The sequence below is a fragment of the Barbus barbus genome (assembly GCF_936440315.1).
Source record: "Barbus barbus genome assembly, chromosome: 13".
NCBI classification, from domain to species: Eukaryota; Metazoa; Chordata; class Actinopteri; order Cypriniformes; family Cyprinidae; genus Barbus; species Barbus barbus.
The window spans coordinates 11,968,402-11,987,393 of NC_136741.1; the positions used below are offsets into that span (position 1 = coordinate 11,968,402).

The following is an 18,992-nucleotide window of genomic DNA, read 5'->3' on the forward strand; positions in this document are numbered from 1 at the left end:
CAGATTGTGTGGTCTATGGTACAGTATGTGTATGTCTGTGTTTAGGTTAACTTTAACAGATGTGTGTCTACTTCACTTTGGGCAAAGCAGTTAGCAGTTTATCTTCTTTAAGTTTGTCTCATGGTGCCACCCACAAGTTCGAAAGTCTGCCACTAATCTCTGTTTCTAATCATGACAGCAGTCACAGAATGCAGAATTCTGTCTTAATTTTAAAAGGGAATTATGCTGCCAGTATTCTGTTGCTTTGCTGTTTTTCTCCCCCCTTTCTCTCTCTCTCTCTCTCTCTCTCTCTCTCTCTGTTCAATTCAGTTCAATTCATATTGCTTTATTGGCATGACATATTTAGATACTGCCAAAGCATTGTACATAGCCGAATAAAAACAAAACATATATATATATATATATATATATATAAAATATACATCCATAAATAAACAAAATACATGTGATATACATCCATATACAGTCATGGCCAAAAATATCGGCACCCTTGGTAAATATGATCAAAGAAGGCTGTGAAAATCAATCTGCATTTTTAATCCTTTTGATCTTTTATTAAAAAAAATAACAAAAAATCTAACCTTTCAGTAAATAATAATTTAAAATGGGGGGTAAATATCATTATGAAATAATGGTTTCTCTAATACACATTGGCCACAATTAATGGCACCCTTTTATTCAATACTTTTTGAAACCTCCATTTGTCAGTTTAACAGCTCAAAATTTTCCTCTTATAATGCCTGATGAGGTTAGAGAACACCTGACAAGAGATCAGAGACCATTCCTTCATCCAGAATCTCTCCAGATCCTTCAGATTCTCAGCTCCATGTTGGTGCTTCTCTTCAGTTCACCTCACTCATTTTCTACAGGGTTCAGGTCAGAGGACTGGAATGGCCATAGCAGAAGCTTGGTTTTGTGCTCAGTGACCCGTTTTTGTGTTGTTTTTGAGGTTTGTGTTTGGATTATTGTACGGTTGGAAGATCCAAACATGGCCCATTATAAGATTTCTAACAGAGTCAGTCACTTATTGATTTTTGTCTGTTGGTATTTGATAGAATCCATGATGCCATGTGTCTGAACAAGATGTCCAGGACCTCCAGCAGAAATATAGGCCCACAACATCAAAAATACAGCAGTATATTTCATTGTACACATTGGGGTACTTTTTATCCCTGTGTTCACCAGTGTTAATTTTGATTTAGTTTTAGTCATATTTTAGTCATCTGAATTGTTTTCAGTTTTAGTCTAGTTTTAGTCAAATAAAATCATAAGATTTTAATCGACTAAATCTACAGTAAATTTAGTCAGCTAAAATGCTTTTATTTACAGTGCATTTATTAAACATTTCTCTAAAATTTCCAAACTAATTTTATAGGTTTGATAGTTTTTTTTTATCATGATAGACTGCAATTTAACTGCGGTGACCCACAACATGCCTTTGTTAAAATTAAATAAAACCACTTCTCATAAAGAACAAGAACATGGTCTTCGTTTTTAATGAAATACCAATGGTTATATAGGTTAATTATGCATTCTTTATAAGAACTTGTTTACCATATTCTTCATTCTTTCAAGCGGACATATTTATTTCTATAAATAAATTTTGATTAATCTTTAGGGCTACTAAAGTTTTTCAGTCAAGTGCAGTGAGTGATTGTATGTCTTTCTTTTGTTGCTTGATTAACATCAATGACTCGGAGAATAGCAACTAAATTAGGCTGCTATCCTTTTAAAACCAAATGCACAGTGACGGATGCAATGTGCTGATACACGTTCTCCCAACTGTTTACGTTCTCTGCTGTGTTTACGTGAATACTCGTCAAAACGGACATTTCAACATCCTTTTGTGTATTTCTCCGTTCATGCGACATGAACGAGAACTCGCGTGTTGTGAGACGCGCTTTCTGTGTGTATGCTTCAGTGTCTGCACTCAGAAAACCGGACCGAATTGAGTAATCTCTTGCGTCATCAGATTTATGCATATGTCTGCTCTCCTCTTACTCCCACATATTGACATTTTTTAACGTTTTATGCGCCGTGCAGCAAGTGTATTTTAGCTTATGTCCCACCGGTTCATATGTTCGTATCTAACCTTCTATGCAGCAGATTCGTTCTGAATGAATCTTTTCCCAAATCGTTTTCGTCTTGTTTTTTTTCGTTGACGAAAATGTCAATAGATTCATGTCATAATTTGTGTCATTCAAAAAGAGTTTTTGTTCATTATCGTCTCCTTGGAGAGTCTTTAGCCACTCAAACTCTCCTTCTCACCATGCATTAGGACGATATAGACACACTTCCTCTTCCAGGCAGTTTCGTAACATTTTATGTTGATTGGAAATTCTTAATTATTGCCCTGATGGTGGAAATGGGAATTTTCACTGCTCTAGCTCTTTTCTTAAAACCACTTTACTAATTTGTGAAGCTCAATTATTTTTTGCTGCACATCAGAAATATATTCTTTGGTTTTTCTCATTGTGATGGTTGATATGAGGGAATTTGGGCTTTGTTTTCCCTCCTATTTATATTTCTGTGAAACAGGAAGCCATAGATCATGTTCATAATCACCCTGGAGTGCTCAAAATTGTGAATATGAATGGGAATATACTTCAGAGATATAATGGGAATATACTTGACGAGATATTTTACTCATAAGAATTTCTAGGGGTGCCAATAATTGTAATTTGAGAAAAACCTTTATTTCATAATGGTATTTCCCCTCATTTTAAATTCTTATTATCCAATGAAAGGTTAGATTTTTGTGTGTGTGTGGGGGGGTGGGGGGGGGGGGGGGTTAACAAAAGATCAAAAGGATTAACAATGCAGATTAATTTTCACAGCTGCCTTTGATCATATTTATCAAGGGTGCCGATATTTTTGGCCATGACTGCATATATGTAGGCCTATAAAAACATTAATGGTATTACTAATGCGGATGTGCTCAATCTTTACTTCTTTAGTTTGTGGCATTTATAAATATGATGTGCAACCAAAGAGGAAGTAGGTCCATCACGAAATAATATTCCTAATTTGTCATTTTCATGGAGTGACTGGAACTCCGGAATAATCTGCTGTATTTGACTGTAAAGTCAAATACAGCAGATTATTACACCTCTTAAGGACGTGTATCTGTCACAATGGAGGAGAAAGTGTTCCTCCGTCTCAATTGATCCAGATCTACATTCATTAAACATTCGATCTTCTTTAGGTAACCACGTCTTTTTATGTCGTCCTCTTTCTATGGCCAGCTGGTGGTCACTCAGTCTGTACTTCGTCAGTAAATGTCTGAGTTATATTCCTGACTGAGACCAGATAGTCAGCCACACTGTACTCTCTGTTGAGTTTCAGATAACAATGGAGACGTCTTTGGTTTGTTCTTTCCAATGCTGTATGTATGTCTCCTTCTCTTCATTCATAATTTCTTTGATTATTCCAGGTTTTTCAGGGTTGGTGATATTGGTTAGTCAGATCTGACACCATTGCACAAAGATGACTTCTTTGGGCACTCATTTTTTGCTTAAAAATTAAGAGAATCTTCAAAACTAGAGTTTAAGTGGATCCAGAATTTTAAAACTCCTAAGTCTAAGTCTGCTCTGCAGGACTTTTAAAAGTAATGTTTTTATTGCCAAATTGAAATTTTCAGTGTTAATTAAAACCAGACCAAGATAATTATATTGCAAAGCATGTTGAAGTGTGGTGTTGTTTAAAGTAAATATATGTTTATGTTCTAGATTTCAGTTTTTTTTCTGAAATATCATAATCTTAGTTTTTTGGATGTCGACTTCTAAGTTCCAGTCATGGCAGTATTTAGTTAAAATGTCAAGGTTGTTCTGGAGACCTTCTGGTGTTTTAGATAGAATTAGCAAGTCGTCAGCATACAGTAAATATTTGATTTCTGTGTCGAATAATTGTAGTCCTGGACTGTCTGATTGGTCCAGTAGATCTGCCAATTCATTGATATATATGTTAAATAAAGTCGGGCTGAGACAGCAGCCCTGTCTCATTCCTCGCTGTTGAGAAAAATAAAATCTGTCCTTTGCGGTCCAATTTTTACTGCACATTTATTTTGGTATGCATGTTTTTAATTAAGTCACATATTTTACCCCCTATGCCACTTTGGGAAGTCGTGGCCTAATGGTTAGAGAGTTGGACTCGTAATCCAAAGGTTGCGGGTTCGAGTCTCGGGCCGGCAGGGATTGTAGGTGGGGGGAGTGAATGTCCAGCGCTCTCTCCACACTCAATACCACGACTGAGGTGCCCTTGAGCAAGGCACCGAACCCCCAACTGCTCCCCGGGCGGCGCAGCATAAATGGCTGCCCACTGCTCCGGGTGTGTGTTCACGGTGTGTGTGTGTTCACTGCTGTGTGTGTGCACGTTGGATGGGTTAAATGCAGAGCACGAATTCCGAGTATGGGTCACCATACTTGGCAGTATGTCACTTCACTTCACTTCACTTTGAATGATTTTATAAAACAATCCATTATGCCAAATGGAGTCAAAAGCCTTCTTAAAATCTATGAAGCATGCAAATATGTTTCCCTCTTTCTTTAGGTGTACATGTTAATTTATTAATGTGTGTAATGTGTGAATATGGTCAGAGGTTCGATGTTTTGGGAGGAAGCCAATTTGAGATTTGCTGTTGACATTGTGCTGCTTTAAGAAAGATGAAATCCGAGAGTTGATGGAACAAAATACTTTTGCCAAATTACTTGTTACACATATCCCTCTGTAGTTATTAGGATCTGTTTTGTCTCCACTTTAAGAGAGGAGAGATGAGTCCTGTGTTCCAGACCTCAGGGAAAACGCCTGAACTCAAAATCAAATAAAAAAGTTTGAGTAGTGCAATCTGAAGTTCAGGAGAGCTGTTTTTAAGCATCTCATTTTTTATGTTGTCAGGGCCACAGGATTTCTTACATTTGAGGGATTTCAGTTTTCCACTAAATTCTTGTTGGGTTATTGGATAATCTATTGAATTTTGGTTGTTTTTGATACATGATTCAAGAGCATTACATTTTTCAAGGATTTTTAACTGGTTGGGATTATTTAGAGGGTCAATTTGATGTGTATAGAGCTTCTCAAAATAATCTTTCCAAATTTCACTATCTTGTATGGCTAGTTCTTGTGGCTTTGTATTGTTTAGACCAGTGGTCGGCAACAGGTGGCCCGCCAGCAATAATATCGCGCCCGTAGCCAGATTATTTTGATAGCGGCTGGTTCTGAAATAGATCTGTCATGACAGTAACAGTTACTCACTATCGAGCGGATTGTGAGCGGAGCGCGAGTGGAGTAGTGTGATTTAGAATGGAGCGAGGAGCGGATATTTTAAAGGTCGGAGTGTCGTGGTTTTCACTCACTCCAAGAGCGCTCCATCACCGCTCCATCACGAGTACAATTCCTGCCAACGACCCATAATATAACTGCATATTTAGCAAGAATTCATATGTTAAACATATTTAGCTAGCTAGATAGAAAAGGATCACTCAAATCAGAAAGAATGTGAAGGCTATGATGACTGCAATGGACATGAGCGGGAAGTTATATTTCTCAGGGAATTTATTTGTTCCTTCTGAATATTTTGTTTACTTTTTTTTTTTCTCAGAATTGCGTGATATAAACTTGCAATTGCGAGTTAAAAAGTCATAATTCTGAGATATAAACTCACAATTCTGAGAACGTATCAGCCCCCCCTTCAAAACTGGACTTTAACTCGCAATTCTGACTTTAGAACTTGCAATTGCGAGTTTATATCTCTCAATTCTGTGGGGAAAAAAAGTCAGAATTGTGAGATAAAAAGTCGCAATAACCTTTTTTTATTTTTTATTTTTATTTTGGGCCGATGCCAAACTCACTCCAAGTGCTCCAAAACTGACCCTGATCAATTGTGTTTTCGATCTTCTGAAGTGTGTTGTTATAATAATCCAATTTCCAATTGTCTCAGTGTGTTTTTGTATTGTTTCAGAAGTTCTGAGTGCTTTAAGCGTAACTCTGGGTTGACTGGATATTTGTGTTTTTGATTTGAAATTAATCGTAGCTCATGTCTTATTGTTTTACAGTCATGGTTAAACCACTTTTCAGATAGTTTTTGTTTAGCTCTGTTTTTGTGTTTATATGTGGTAGTTTTATTTAAATATAGCCTTTATAGCCTTTTTTTGCTATATTTTCAAAAATGTCATATGTTTAATTGCTAAATTTATTTATTTCCAATTATTATCATATGTTGAATTGTTAAACAGTGTTATGGAATTGACTATTTCACTAGACTTCAACACTTATATGTTTCAGCTTATGTAGATGAATTGGCTTTTTATGAATTTCTCTTGATTTGATGTTTTCACCTTTAATGCAAAGATTGATCTGGCTGTGATCAGACAGGGGTGACTGAGCTTTGACGGTATGTGCACTGAAATGGGAGGGACTTATATTTGATATGGTATATCTACAACACTGTTGCCGAGATTTGAGCTATAGGTAAATTGTCCACAGGAATCTCCTTTGATTCTACCATTGAGGATATAAAGACCTAAAGTTTGACAAATGTGGGCTACCTCTTTCCCATGCCTATTGACGCCAGTATCCTGGTTATTTCTTCTAGGTAGGTTTCTCTCTCTCTCTTTCTCTCTCTCTCTCAGCATGTTCATCTCTGATTTGGGGATGTTTTTAAGGTTAGGGTGTGATCTGTTATTTCAGTATAACTCATTTGAGCAGCAGTGTTTGTGAAAGAAATTGTAGTTTTAGATGCTCTGTGTCATCTTATCTCCAGTGGGCAGCAAGTGGGATGTTGATTTAGATGTGTTCTTTTTGTATTGTATTGTCCCTCCCTCCCTCTCCTATTCTCCATCACTCATTAATTAATTTATATCTTATGAAAACACTTCCACTGTTTGAGATGTCTCTGCCACAGCACGCACGCACATTCTTATTCTAAACCAGGACAGGAGGGATGTCCCATTAGTAATTACACTAGAAGGGATGTCATGGCATGGTTGCTTAGCAACAGCATTTTGGGAAGCTGAATCTTGTGCAGCTCTGTTAGTATGCACAATCACACCTCAGTCCACTTTTACTGTAGGGCTTCATAGCAAAATACATTTTAAATTTTGATTATTGACCTATCAACATACATACAGTCCTGTCAGATGGACCAATATAACGCCATTACCTCTACTTTTATTTATATATGCAATTCATATTCTTTCAAAGCAATAACACAGGGAAGTAATTGTTTTAAAGTTTTTAAGTAGTAAAATTAAAATTGATAAATTGTAAAATAAATTCAATTTCAGCTTTAAAGCAGCTCTACAAATCTACAAATGCTGTCGTCATTCAGCTGAATTTAGTTAAATTTTTATTCAGTTTAGTTAATAACAGTGTCTGTGTTGAAAAGGTTATCAGTTATCAGGTCACTTTGCATGATATAGTTAGTCTTTCTTTCTAATGAGCACCAAAATGATTTTTCTTATAAGATTCATGGGTTTCATATATGTACATATTAATTTTTCTCAGGATCCCGGGCAGGCTGAATGACAGGAGGACACCATTAGGGGAGCTGAACTGGATTTTCACAGCTATCACTGACACGATTGCATGGAACGTCCTGCCGAGAGGTTTGTCCTGATTAAAATCTAGATATTTGCAATCTCTGAAGATTTAGTTTTGTGTCAATCATCTGCACAGACCTTTCAGGGCTCCCAAAAGAGTGACAAATTCATTTTGATCATTCAACATCTGTTAAATTATTTTGGCTCAGTTAGAACCTAGATTTGCCTGTTGTCTTTGCTTTTTCCACAAAATAACAGAAACTGTCAGAGACGTTTTATTTATATATATATATATATATATATATATATATATACATACATACATACATACATACATACATACATACATACACATATATATATATATATATATTCAATATATACAGTCATGGGCAAAATATTGGCACCCCTTGATAAATATGAACAAAGAAGGCTGTGAAAATTAATCTGCATTGTTAATCCTTTTGATCTTTTATTTTAAAAAATGATAAAAATCGAACCTTTCATATACCTTTCATAATAAGAATTTAAAATGGGGGGAAATCATTATGAAATAAATAATGAATAATAAATAAAAATTATTATGGCCACAATTAATGGCACCCTTTTATTCAATCCTTTTTTAACCATCCATTTGCCAGTTTAACAGCTTTAAATTTTCTCCTATAATGCCTGATGAGGTTAGAGAACACCTGAGAACCCTTTAGATTCCCAGCTCCATGTTGGTGGTGCTTCTCTTCAGTTCACCTCACTCATTTTCTACAGGGTTCAGGTCAGAGGACTGGAATGGCCATAGCAGAAGCTTGGTTTTGTGCACAGTGTCCCATTTTTGTGTTGTTTTTGAGGTTTGTGTTTGGATTATTGTACTGCTGGAAGATTCAAACATGGCCCATTATAAGATTTCTAACAGAGTCAGTCACTTATTGATTTTTTTATCTGTTGGTATTTGATAGAATCCATGATGCCATGTGTCTAACCAAGATGTCCAGGACCTCCAGCAGAAATATAGGCCCACAACATCAAAAATACAGCAGTATATTTAATTGTACATATGGGGTACTTTTTATCCCCGTGTGCACCAAACCCATCTTGAGTGTTTGCTGCTAAAAAGCTTATTTTTTAGTTTCATCTGACCATAGAAGCCAGTCCCATTTGAAGTTCCAGTCGTGTCTGATAACTGAATATGCTGGAGTTTGTTTTTGGATGAGCTAGGAGAATTTTTCTTGAAACCCTCCCAAACAACATGTGGAGATGTAGGTGATTTTTGACAATTTAAGGTTGACAAACAAAAGGTTTTCTGACCCCGAGACTCAACTATTTTCTGCAATTCTCCAGCTGTGGTCCTTGGAGAGTCTTTAGCCTCTCAAACACTCCTCCTCACCGTGCATTAGTTGATTGGAAATTCAGAATTATTGCCCTGATGGTGGAAATGTGAATTTTCACTGCTCTAGCTCTTTTCTTAAAGAATGGGAATAGGAATATACTTCAGAGATATTTTACTCATAAGAATTTCTAGGGGGTGCCAATAATTGTCCAACGTGTATTTGAGAAAAAACATTTATTTCATAATGATATTTCCCCCGATTTTAAATTCTTATTATCCAATGAAAGGTTAGATTTTTGTGAATTTTTAAAATAAAAGATCAAAAGGATTAACAATGCAGATTAATTTTCACAGCCTTCTTTGATCATATTTACCAAGGGTGCTGATATTTTTGACCATGACTGTATATATGTTTGTTCTATAAGTACTAATAAACAGCAAATATGCTTGTAATATGCATGCTAATAAGTAAGCAATTAATAGCGAATAGTGTTACCTTAGTTCTTATAGAAAATACCAAAGTAGTTACAAAACCCAAAGCAGGATCAACTGTTGCCTACGCCAGAGCTACTATGACAGCAAAACTGGCAGCAGTAAACACAGGCAAGTGAAGTCAAAGCATTTTAGTGCTCTTATACTGAATGTTGTTATTTTTAACAGTGCCTGGCCAATAAGATTAGAGGACTAAAACAAACTGTTTTATAAAAAAACATATAATTATGCTTAATGTGTGTATTCACAAGCTTTGTAAATGCTTTGCTGGCAGTTTATACAGTGGTCTTCATTAAAACACAAGATATCTATTTAAATTCACAAACTCAAGCATCGCATAACACCAGCTTTGAAGTTTTTACTCTTGTCTCTGTACTGAGGAGAGAAACCAGACGTGAATCTGCGGGTATATCCTGACCTCTCACATCCTTTAATTAATTATTGTACTTCAGAGAGAAATCTGCATAATGAAAATCCCCAGGGTTTAATCTGTCGTACACACACATCATAATTATAGGGTCTCATTAAGACTGAGCATTTCAAACAACAGAATTTAGAAATCTTAATCAAGTTACCTGCTATCACATGTCATTCCTTTCTAATATATAAAGTTTTTTTTAATTCTTTCTCCCTCTCAATCTTTGTAGATCTCTTTCAGAAATTGTTTCGTCAAGATCTTTTGGTGGCCAGTCTATTTCGAAACTTCTTATTGGCTGAGAGAATAATGAGGTCATATAACTGTACACCAGTCAGCAGCCCCAGGTTGCCACCCACATACATGCACGCTATGTGGTAAGTGTATGGATGTTAACACGCGCACACACACAGTATCTACAATATTTTCCCTAACACTGTATGTGCAACATTTGTTCAGACAGGACAAAATCGAACTGTTTTGTTGTGTCTAACTCAGGGGTAGGCAACGTCAGTCCTGGAGTGCCGATGTCCTGCAGAGTTAGGCTCCAACCCTGAAAAAAACCCTCACCTGCCTGTAGCCCTAGTAATTCTGAAGACCTTGATTAGCTTGTTCAGGTGTGTTTGATTAGGGTTGGAGCTAAACTCTGCAGGACAGCGGCACTCCAGGACCGACGTTGCCTACTCATATGCTTAGTTGTTCTTAGGCTAAACAGTAAAATAGACAAGAAATCCATATTTGTATATTACATTGGATTTTTGGAAATGCCTTTGAGTCTGAATGTTAAGTGTGCAATGTATTAATGCAGTATACAGTAATGCCTGCATTTACTCCTTTTCGGCAAGATGTTGTGATAAACATGAGCAGATTGCCAATACTTTACACAATAATAGGTGCTTTCATATGTTGTAGAAGACCGTCTCTTGGCATAGTGCTAACGTTCATTACTATGGCAACTATTGTATTTATATTAGACACTGACCACACTGTCTGAACAAATCTTAGCTAGAGAATTCTGGAATTTTCACTTGCAGTGAAGTGAAGTCCATGTTCTAAAAAAGCAAAAAAAAAAAAAAACCTCTAAAAAATTGGGTGGAGAATCAACAAATCCCTATATTTTGTAATGTATAGTTTAAAATACTAGCGTAGTCCGACTCAACTTCATTACTTAACTCTAGTACCATGTCGATATTAAAATAATAATAATAAAAAAAAAAAAATCTATAGTATATCATACATGTGCTCAGTCTGTTTAAAAAAATATTTATTTGTTCTTTATTATTTCATGTGTACTTAACTGCTTCAAGGCCTTATGCTATTGTTTTAAATAAATATTTCAATTACATACAGTGGTGGCCAAAATTATTAGAACACTAGTATTTTCACCAGCTAAAAAATTATTTTATGTCAGTTATCTTTTGCTGTAGTGTGTCAGTAGGAAATATCACTTTACATTTCCAAACATTCATTTTGCCATTAATTGTAATAATCCAGTGAGATTTTTGTTTGCACAAGGAGTCTGACAACAGCCACTGCTCCACACAGAGATCTGATGTCATTATCATCCAGTCTGTCTGGAATGACATGAAGAACCAGAACAAACTGAGACAGACTAAATCCAGAAGAACTGTGGAAATGTCTCCAAGATGCTTCAAGAAACCTACCTGCAAAGCTACAGTACTGTCAAACGTTTTAGGCACTTGTGTAAAAATGCTGTAAAAATTAGAATGCTGTCAAAAATAATGTAATAAATAGGTTTCTTAACTTCTAAATAGGTTAGTTAACTTCTGTTAACTAAATTAAATCAACATTTGGTGTGATCATCCATTGCGTTTAAAGCAGCTTTTGCCTTAGGTGCACTTGCGCATAGTTTATCAGATAGCTTTGCAGGTAGGTCTCTTGAAGCATCTTGGAGACATTGCCACAGTTCTTCTGGATTTGGTCTGTGTCAGTTTGTTCTGTTTCTTCATGTCATTCCAGACAGACTGGATGATGATGAGATCAGATTGCTGTGTGGAGCACTGGCTGTTGTGCAAGAAAAATCTCACTGGATTATTACAATTAATGGCTAAATGAATGTTTGGATGTTGGACATTGTAACGTCCAAACATTCATTGTAACAGCAAAAGATAGAAATAACTGACATAAAATAATTCTTTAGCTGGTGAAATTACTAGCGTTCTAATAATTTTGGCCACCACTGTATAAAGTGATGTTTTTGTTAAAGTCCGTGTAAAGTTAATTCTGAGAATTGTTTGTAAACGCATTATAAGTGTTAGAAATGCATTGCTGAAACATGTTACAAAGACTGTGAACTATGTAATACTTAATTGTGGAGTTAGACCGTTAAACAGTTTTTCACCATTTTCGTGATCAGGATTGTTTGGGCGGGGCTAAATCAGGACTCGATGACGCAATCGAGCCACCGAGCAGGGGCCCTCCCCCAACACTAAAACGTGTGTTCGACTTGAAGCAGCGCTGTAGACCGATCGGTGTGTGACATCAAAGTACAGTGAGAGCTACAGAGAGCAAACGCTCCTGATGCTTTCGAATTGCTCTCACGGTACTTTGATGTCATACACTGTTCTGCAGCGTTGCTTCAAGTCAAATACATCTATCAATTAGAGCGCATTTGCATCAGTGGTTCACGGCTCAATCGCGAGTTACTGTCATTACCATTAGTTACTACAGCCTACAGTTTGCTAGCTAGCTATGCCTTCGTCACGTAAATGCATAATACCTGGTTGCAATCATTTACAAAACAACTCGGTCTCCTTATTAAATAAGCAGCTAGGAAGACAGTTGAGAGAGACGGCAGCTTTCCCGCGAGTGGGCGTGGTTTCAGCGCCACCAGTGGACACGCCCCCAGCATATGAGAGCAGAGAATACTGCTTATTTTTTCAAGATTTTGATATTTTGTTTTATTTACTTTTTTTGCATTCAAATTTGGCTGGGTGGTTAATAACACATTTTTCTGTGGTGAGACAAACTCAGAACACATATTTAATATTGACTTTAAACGGAATTTAATATGTTAAAATAATATGTAAACATGTTCATATTTTTTTCTTAATGTTTAAATAATAAATATCAATATTTGTTTATTATATTTTTACATAAGGTTGTGTATTCAGCAGCACATTAGATTTTGCTGTGGCAAATTCTTTGAGTATCGAGTATTGTATGAGTATATCATGGAAAACTCTCAGTAATATTCTGTTTTATTATATTTCTTCTAAAAGCAAAATCGGCATGCCAGATTTTAAAAAACATTCCATGGAGAAGAGGGAGCTTATTTATTCCTACAGTGAATGGCACTACTTATTTATTTACACTGGTATTTTACTCAGAGGTCTCTCCCTCTGCATTTTAAATGAACTATGTTATGAATTTTCATTACCCCTCTCTCTCCCCCTGTTTTCCATCATCAGTATCATGCTGTTGGCTAAACCAGCATTGTGTAATCCTCAGCAGTGTATGATGGAATACAGACTTTGTTCTCCACAGCTAGTTGAAGCTTGAATCTCATAGCATACCATTAGCAAGAGAGAAATAGATTTCACTTTCGTAAAGGATCATCAGAGCTCTTTAGTTACGCAGTGCAGAAAGTTCCTTGAGTCTTCTGGTTTGAAACCGGAGATGAGAAATGGAGAGAGGCAGAAATAGAGGGAACATTTGGTAAAGAAGGAAAGAGTTACGGGAACATTAGAGAGGAAGGATGGTGCCTTCCGCTATTAGGAGGAGACATGATGAAGCAGGGCGTGGAGTAAAGGAAAGAAACAATATACAGGAAACAGACAGATAGAATATGAATGGTCCTTGTGAAATAATTAATGCAGTGTTCACCGAAGGGACAGCAACTGTCCAAAAAAAAAACAACCGTTGACAATCTAAAATGTTTATAGAACTACAAATTAATGTACAAATTAACCCTTTGATGTATGCACGGTTTAATCATACATCAAATTTTTACTTAATATAAAACTAATTTAAATGTTTTAAAATACTTCCATATTTATTATGGCTATATTTAGAATTAGCAGCATATTATGTCATTTATTTTATTAAATTAAGCATTATATTAACTACTATATTACTAAATTAAACATTTAATCAATTCACAGTCCTGTTTATTTTACAGTATATGGAAGCATATGGGTAGAAAAATTCATTTTGAAATGTAATATGCAAAATGACATTGCAAGATGTAAAATGGCAATGTATTTCTGTATTTAAATTTACATTTTTTCCATACATATGTGCAACATTTAGTGCAAAATAAAAATGAAAATTCAATTATAGAATTTACATTTGCTATTTTCTACACTACTTTTAATATGTAAATGAAAACATATTTTAACGCTTTATAAGTTGCAAAATTAAAATGAAATTGTATTACCCAAATTGAGTAGATATGTTTAACATGTCCAAGCAAAAACTGTAGCAAAATTATCATTTAAATGGCATTTTTCCTAAATGCATTCAGACTTATGGGTAGGACACTTGAGATTGCATTTTCATTGTGATACCGTGTGATAATTGTAGCAAAATGCAGTGTGAATTTCAAAATGCATTCTGAGCTAAATGTGCACCATAATGGTTGCAAAAATGGTGATTTAAATGTCTCTTATTTTTATTTAATGCATTGACACTCGCACTTAAGGTGTTTCAATTGCATTTTCATTCAATACCTTGCGATAATGTAGTTTAAGTCAATTCCGAGTCGATCACACCCCCAACCTGTCAATCATTATATCAAGGCGGGGCTCAGCATCAAGACGCACAATAGGTCAATATTCCTCTTTAATCAAAAGCTTTTCACCTGCCTCAACATCTCTCACTGTTTTACACTCCGATTGATGCACATAAGCAAACAGACAGTGCAATTCTACACTTATGGCGCTTTTCCACTGCATGGTACAGCACGGTACGGCTCACTTTTGGGGGGGTTTCCACTGGGTACAGTATCTGGTACCTGGTACTTTTTTTGTACCACCTCGGCCGAAGTTCCAAGCGAGCCGTACCGTTACCAAATCATGACGTGTAAACTCTGCTGATCACTGATTGGCCGGAGAAAATCACTGCCTGTGTCATTCAATGACACATGACACATGGGGAAGTCATGGCCTAATGGTTAGAGAGTCAGACTCGTAATCCAAAGGTTGTGAGTTCGAGTCTCGGGCCGGCAGGAATTGTAGGTGGGGGAGTGAATGTACAGCGCGCTCTCCACCCTCAATACCACGACTGAGGTGCCCTTGAGCAAGGCACCAAACCCCCAACTGCTCCCCGGGCGCTGCAGCATAAATGGCTGACTTCATTTCAACTTGACCCACTAGATTTTTTCAAGCATTCAATAAAAAAAAATACAGACCCACTAGATTTAAATCGGCACAGCCAACTGTTTTGAATGAGTGCACCTTTTTTAAACAACCAAAAAATGGTTTCGTTGAGGAAGTACAGACGATCCTCTCGTTGATAGCTGAGGAGCGGATCCAGCGAGAGCTTAATGGAGCGACGCGGAATTAAGTTTTTCGGGAGTCATGGCAGTAGAGGCAGCGCAACTATAACGACACGTGAATAATCCCACCTACTCTAAAGCGATACTAAACTGCAGTGGAAACGTAACCCAAGCCGAACTGAGCCGTGTTGTGCCGTTCTGAGCCGTGCCATGCCAAGTCGTACCACGCAGTGGAAAAGCGCCATTATTTACTTGCCACCTTACACAATGGCTACACCGGAAGCGACAGTTGTCGTGTCACACCGCGCCGCATCCAGTGTAGACAGCATCGCTGATTATAATGGGTTCAATACTGTCGTTTGTCGTGCCGCTCGTGTCCGGTGTAGACATGGTGTTGCCTTCCTTTCTTCTAACCCATAAGAGAGCGCACGTCCCTTGGCACCTAAGCGTCGCGCATGCCTTAAGATCTCTCAGTCTGTTTACACTCAGGTTGATGCCCGTGACCCAGGACTCCAGACTCATTCTTCCCACTGGTCACTCTTTTGCGACTAACTTTCTCAGTCGGTCGCACGAGCACATGGTTTTTTTTGTGTTTTTTCTTTTTTCTTTTTTTTTGCTACAACATGGGGTTAATCAATGCATGCTGAGGAACTTTTATCATAGATAATAGTTATATGGAAATGAAAGTGGTTAACATTCAACCTGTTCTTTTTCATCAGTAGTATTATTTGTGATTTGAATTTTGTGAACGGGAGTTTCTGTTTTGCTATAAGCCGCGGATTTCAGATGCTTTCACTTTCAAATTCGCAATCTTGTCATGTTTTACAAGAAAAGATAATGGTCTGTTTTGCTTACATCTAATAAAAATCTAATTATTAAATCAAATAAAAAAATAAATAAAAGAGAGCCTCCATAGCATAACGTGAGGTAAACAGCAAAGATAAGCTTTTCAAAATGAAAACAAAAAGAAAAGTAAAACGTCTCCTGGTACTGTTGTAACCTCAGTTCCCTGAGAGACGGGAACGAGACATGGCATCAGAAGCTGACGCTTATGGGAACTCCCTTCCTTCCTAATCGTACCTGAAATCTTATTGCACAATGCCAGTGAAGTTGCAACTCTCACTGGCCAATGCCAGTCAAGACAGCCAGTGGGGGCATGGCCTCCGAATTCCACCTATACGACCTAGTCGAAACCACCAGTCTAGTCATCACAGTTGTAGTTGGAACCATGGGTCCTGTTCACTGACAAGTGGCGGGAAAGCACCACCACTTGCACTCTGAACGGTGTCAAGAGCGATTTAGGCACGTAGCCCAATCTATGCTTGAGCGTGATGTTACAATCACCTGGTCCAAACTGAATGCAGTCAGCATTCACAGAGAGCGCTTGTAAATCCCCCATGCGCTTAACTGAAGCAAGTGCGAGCAACAGTGCGGTTTTAAGCGAAAGCGCTCTCGAGCCGACAGACTGAAGTGGCTTGAAGGGCGGGGATGCCAGAGCCCCCCCAGCACCAATGCCAGATCCCAGGATGGCACAGTGGGAGGACGAGAGTCCTCTTAGTCTTAGTCGTCTCGCACCTCTCAAAAATCTGATCACCAGATCGTGTTTGCCCACTGAACACCCGTCAATAGTAACATGAAATGCTGAGATAGCTGCAACATAGACCTTAAGAGTGGAAGGCATACTGCCGCCATCGAGCCGCTGTTGTAAGAAATCTAGAATGTCAGACACGGGACAGATCTCCGGGTCGCAACCATTCGGCTCGCTCCATTTCAATAAACACTTTCCATTTAGAGGTGTACAGACGTCTTGTAGAAGGGGCTCGTACCTCCGTAATCATGTCCATCACGCGGCGAGACAATGAACTTCCCGCACACCATCCACACATGAATTTTCCACCTCTCCGGGTTGGGGTGCCAAATCGAGCCACCTGCCTGAGACAGGAGGTCCCATCTCAGCGGAATCAGCCACAGGGGAGCCGTTAGTATCTCCAACAGATTGGGAAACCAAGGCCTGTTCAGCCAGTATGGAGCGATCAATAAAACCGTCGCTCTCTCCTCTCTGATTTTGTGAAACACTTGTGACAAGATCTTGGGTGGGGGGAACGCATACAGACGCATCGTGAGCGCGTCCCCTCCCAGGGGAGAGCGTGACAGATAGAAGAACAGAGGGCAATGTGTGTTCTCCTCCATCGCGAACAAATCGAACTCCGAACTGTTCCCAGATCAGTTTCATTGTCCCGGGGTTCAGTCTCCATTCTCCGTGAGAGATCCCCTCCCTCGATTAACATATCTGCACTGCTGTTCAAACAGCCCGGGATATGTGATGCCCGAATGGAAAGCAAATGGTGATAGGCCCACAGTGAAAGGTGAGCTGCCTTCTCGTAAAGGGCTCTCGAGTGACCTCCGCCTTGGCAGTTTATGTACGATTCTCCCACGGTACTGTCGACATCACCACACCTTTGAACTGGGGTGGTCTGCGCCGGAACTGGAGCGTGTAGCCGTTCTCTATTACGTTCCGTACCCAATCCGGAATACCCGGAATGGACCGCCAGGCGCTCGCAAAATGGCACAGAGGACGGAGCGCTTCGTCCTCTGTATTCTGAGAAACGCCGCTGAGTGCCAGGGTCGCGTTCAGAATACTCAGAACAAACGGGAGCGCTGTGTTGTAGCGAGGGTCGTGCATTGCTGGATAACGGGAAGTGCGAGCCTACCATTGAATGTATGAGTGACACGGACATGTGAACGTGTGAGGTGTCGAGCCGCAGTGGCGGAGAGCCGACACTTAACACAGGGGTGAGTTGCGAAGTTATTGCCAGAGGAGGAGAAAAAAAGCTCTTTTTGTGAGGGTGTCACATGCTTTATTGCATTTTGAACAGCAACAACACAAACATTCTCGTAGTCGCCTGCAACCGCCAAGGGGACTTCGTTACACCATCTCTGACATTTCGCGGCAGGCCCGCCGCTCAACATTCTCTTCTTCCGTATCAACCCCTCAGGAACAAGGCTTCTGTTCCTCCGAAGTAGCGCCCCCGTGGCGGCCGCCCTTCTTGAAGCTGTGCCACATCTTCGGTCCTCTCTGCCATGGGGATTTAGTGCGCAGAGAGGACTGAACGCCCGTCAGTGGGTCCGGTGCTGATGAAGCGGAAGCAGAGGGAGCTCGTTTTGATGGCCGGTTAGAAGCAGATGATGATCTGCTTCGTGCTGGAGGTTGCGTCGCAGCCCGGCGTGGCAGGAAGTGGCTCTTTGCTTTGGAGCGTTTCTGTGCTTCAGAGAAATGCTCTGCGATAGTCTCCACGACGTCTCCAAAGAAGCCAGAGGGAGATAAAATGGTGTTGAGCAGCATCCTCCTGTCCTTGTTTTTCAGCTCGGTGAGTGTCAGCCACAGATGTCGTTGGAGCACTACCATGTAGCCCATGCTCCGCCCGATCACCTGGGCCGTCATCTTAGTGGCTTTTAGCGCTAAATCTTTTGCCGCGCGTAGATCCTTGAATGTCTCGGAATCCGCAGCCCACGCCTTAACGACCTCGTAGTGCAGGTCTGGGAGGAATGGGGCTCGCTTTCTCAGGGTGGCGGCTTGACGGCCTGAGTGAAGGAACCACGAATCCAGTTTGCTCTTAGCTGGCTCATCGGGGAATTCCCATTCCAGACCAAGATCGCTCACGGCTCTTGAAATGCGGCGTGTCCCTCCACTTCAGAGAGCTCATCTGGAGAGTGGGCCCAGTTCTTCTTGGATGCCGTCAGGGACATTGCCTCATCGAGATTGTCGTC

General features: G+C 39.1%; 1 protein-coding gene across 2 annotated transcripts in view; it reads left to right on the forward strand.

The window, feature by feature from the left end:
* The window catches only part of LOC306878679 (regulatory-associated protein of mTOR-like), a 273,686-nt gene that overhangs the window by 171,589 nt on the left and 83,105 nt on the right, over positions 1-18,992 (forward strand). For both annotated transcript variants that reach the window (XM_079431159.1, XM_079431160.1), the window contains exons 9-10: positions 7,501-7,601; positions 9,999-10,143. In XM_079431159.1, the coding sequence (XP_079287285.1) occupies positions 7,501-7,601; positions 9,999-10,143 (246 nt within the window). The remainder of the gene's footprint in view (positions 1-7,500; positions 7,602-9,998; positions 10,144-18,992) is intronic.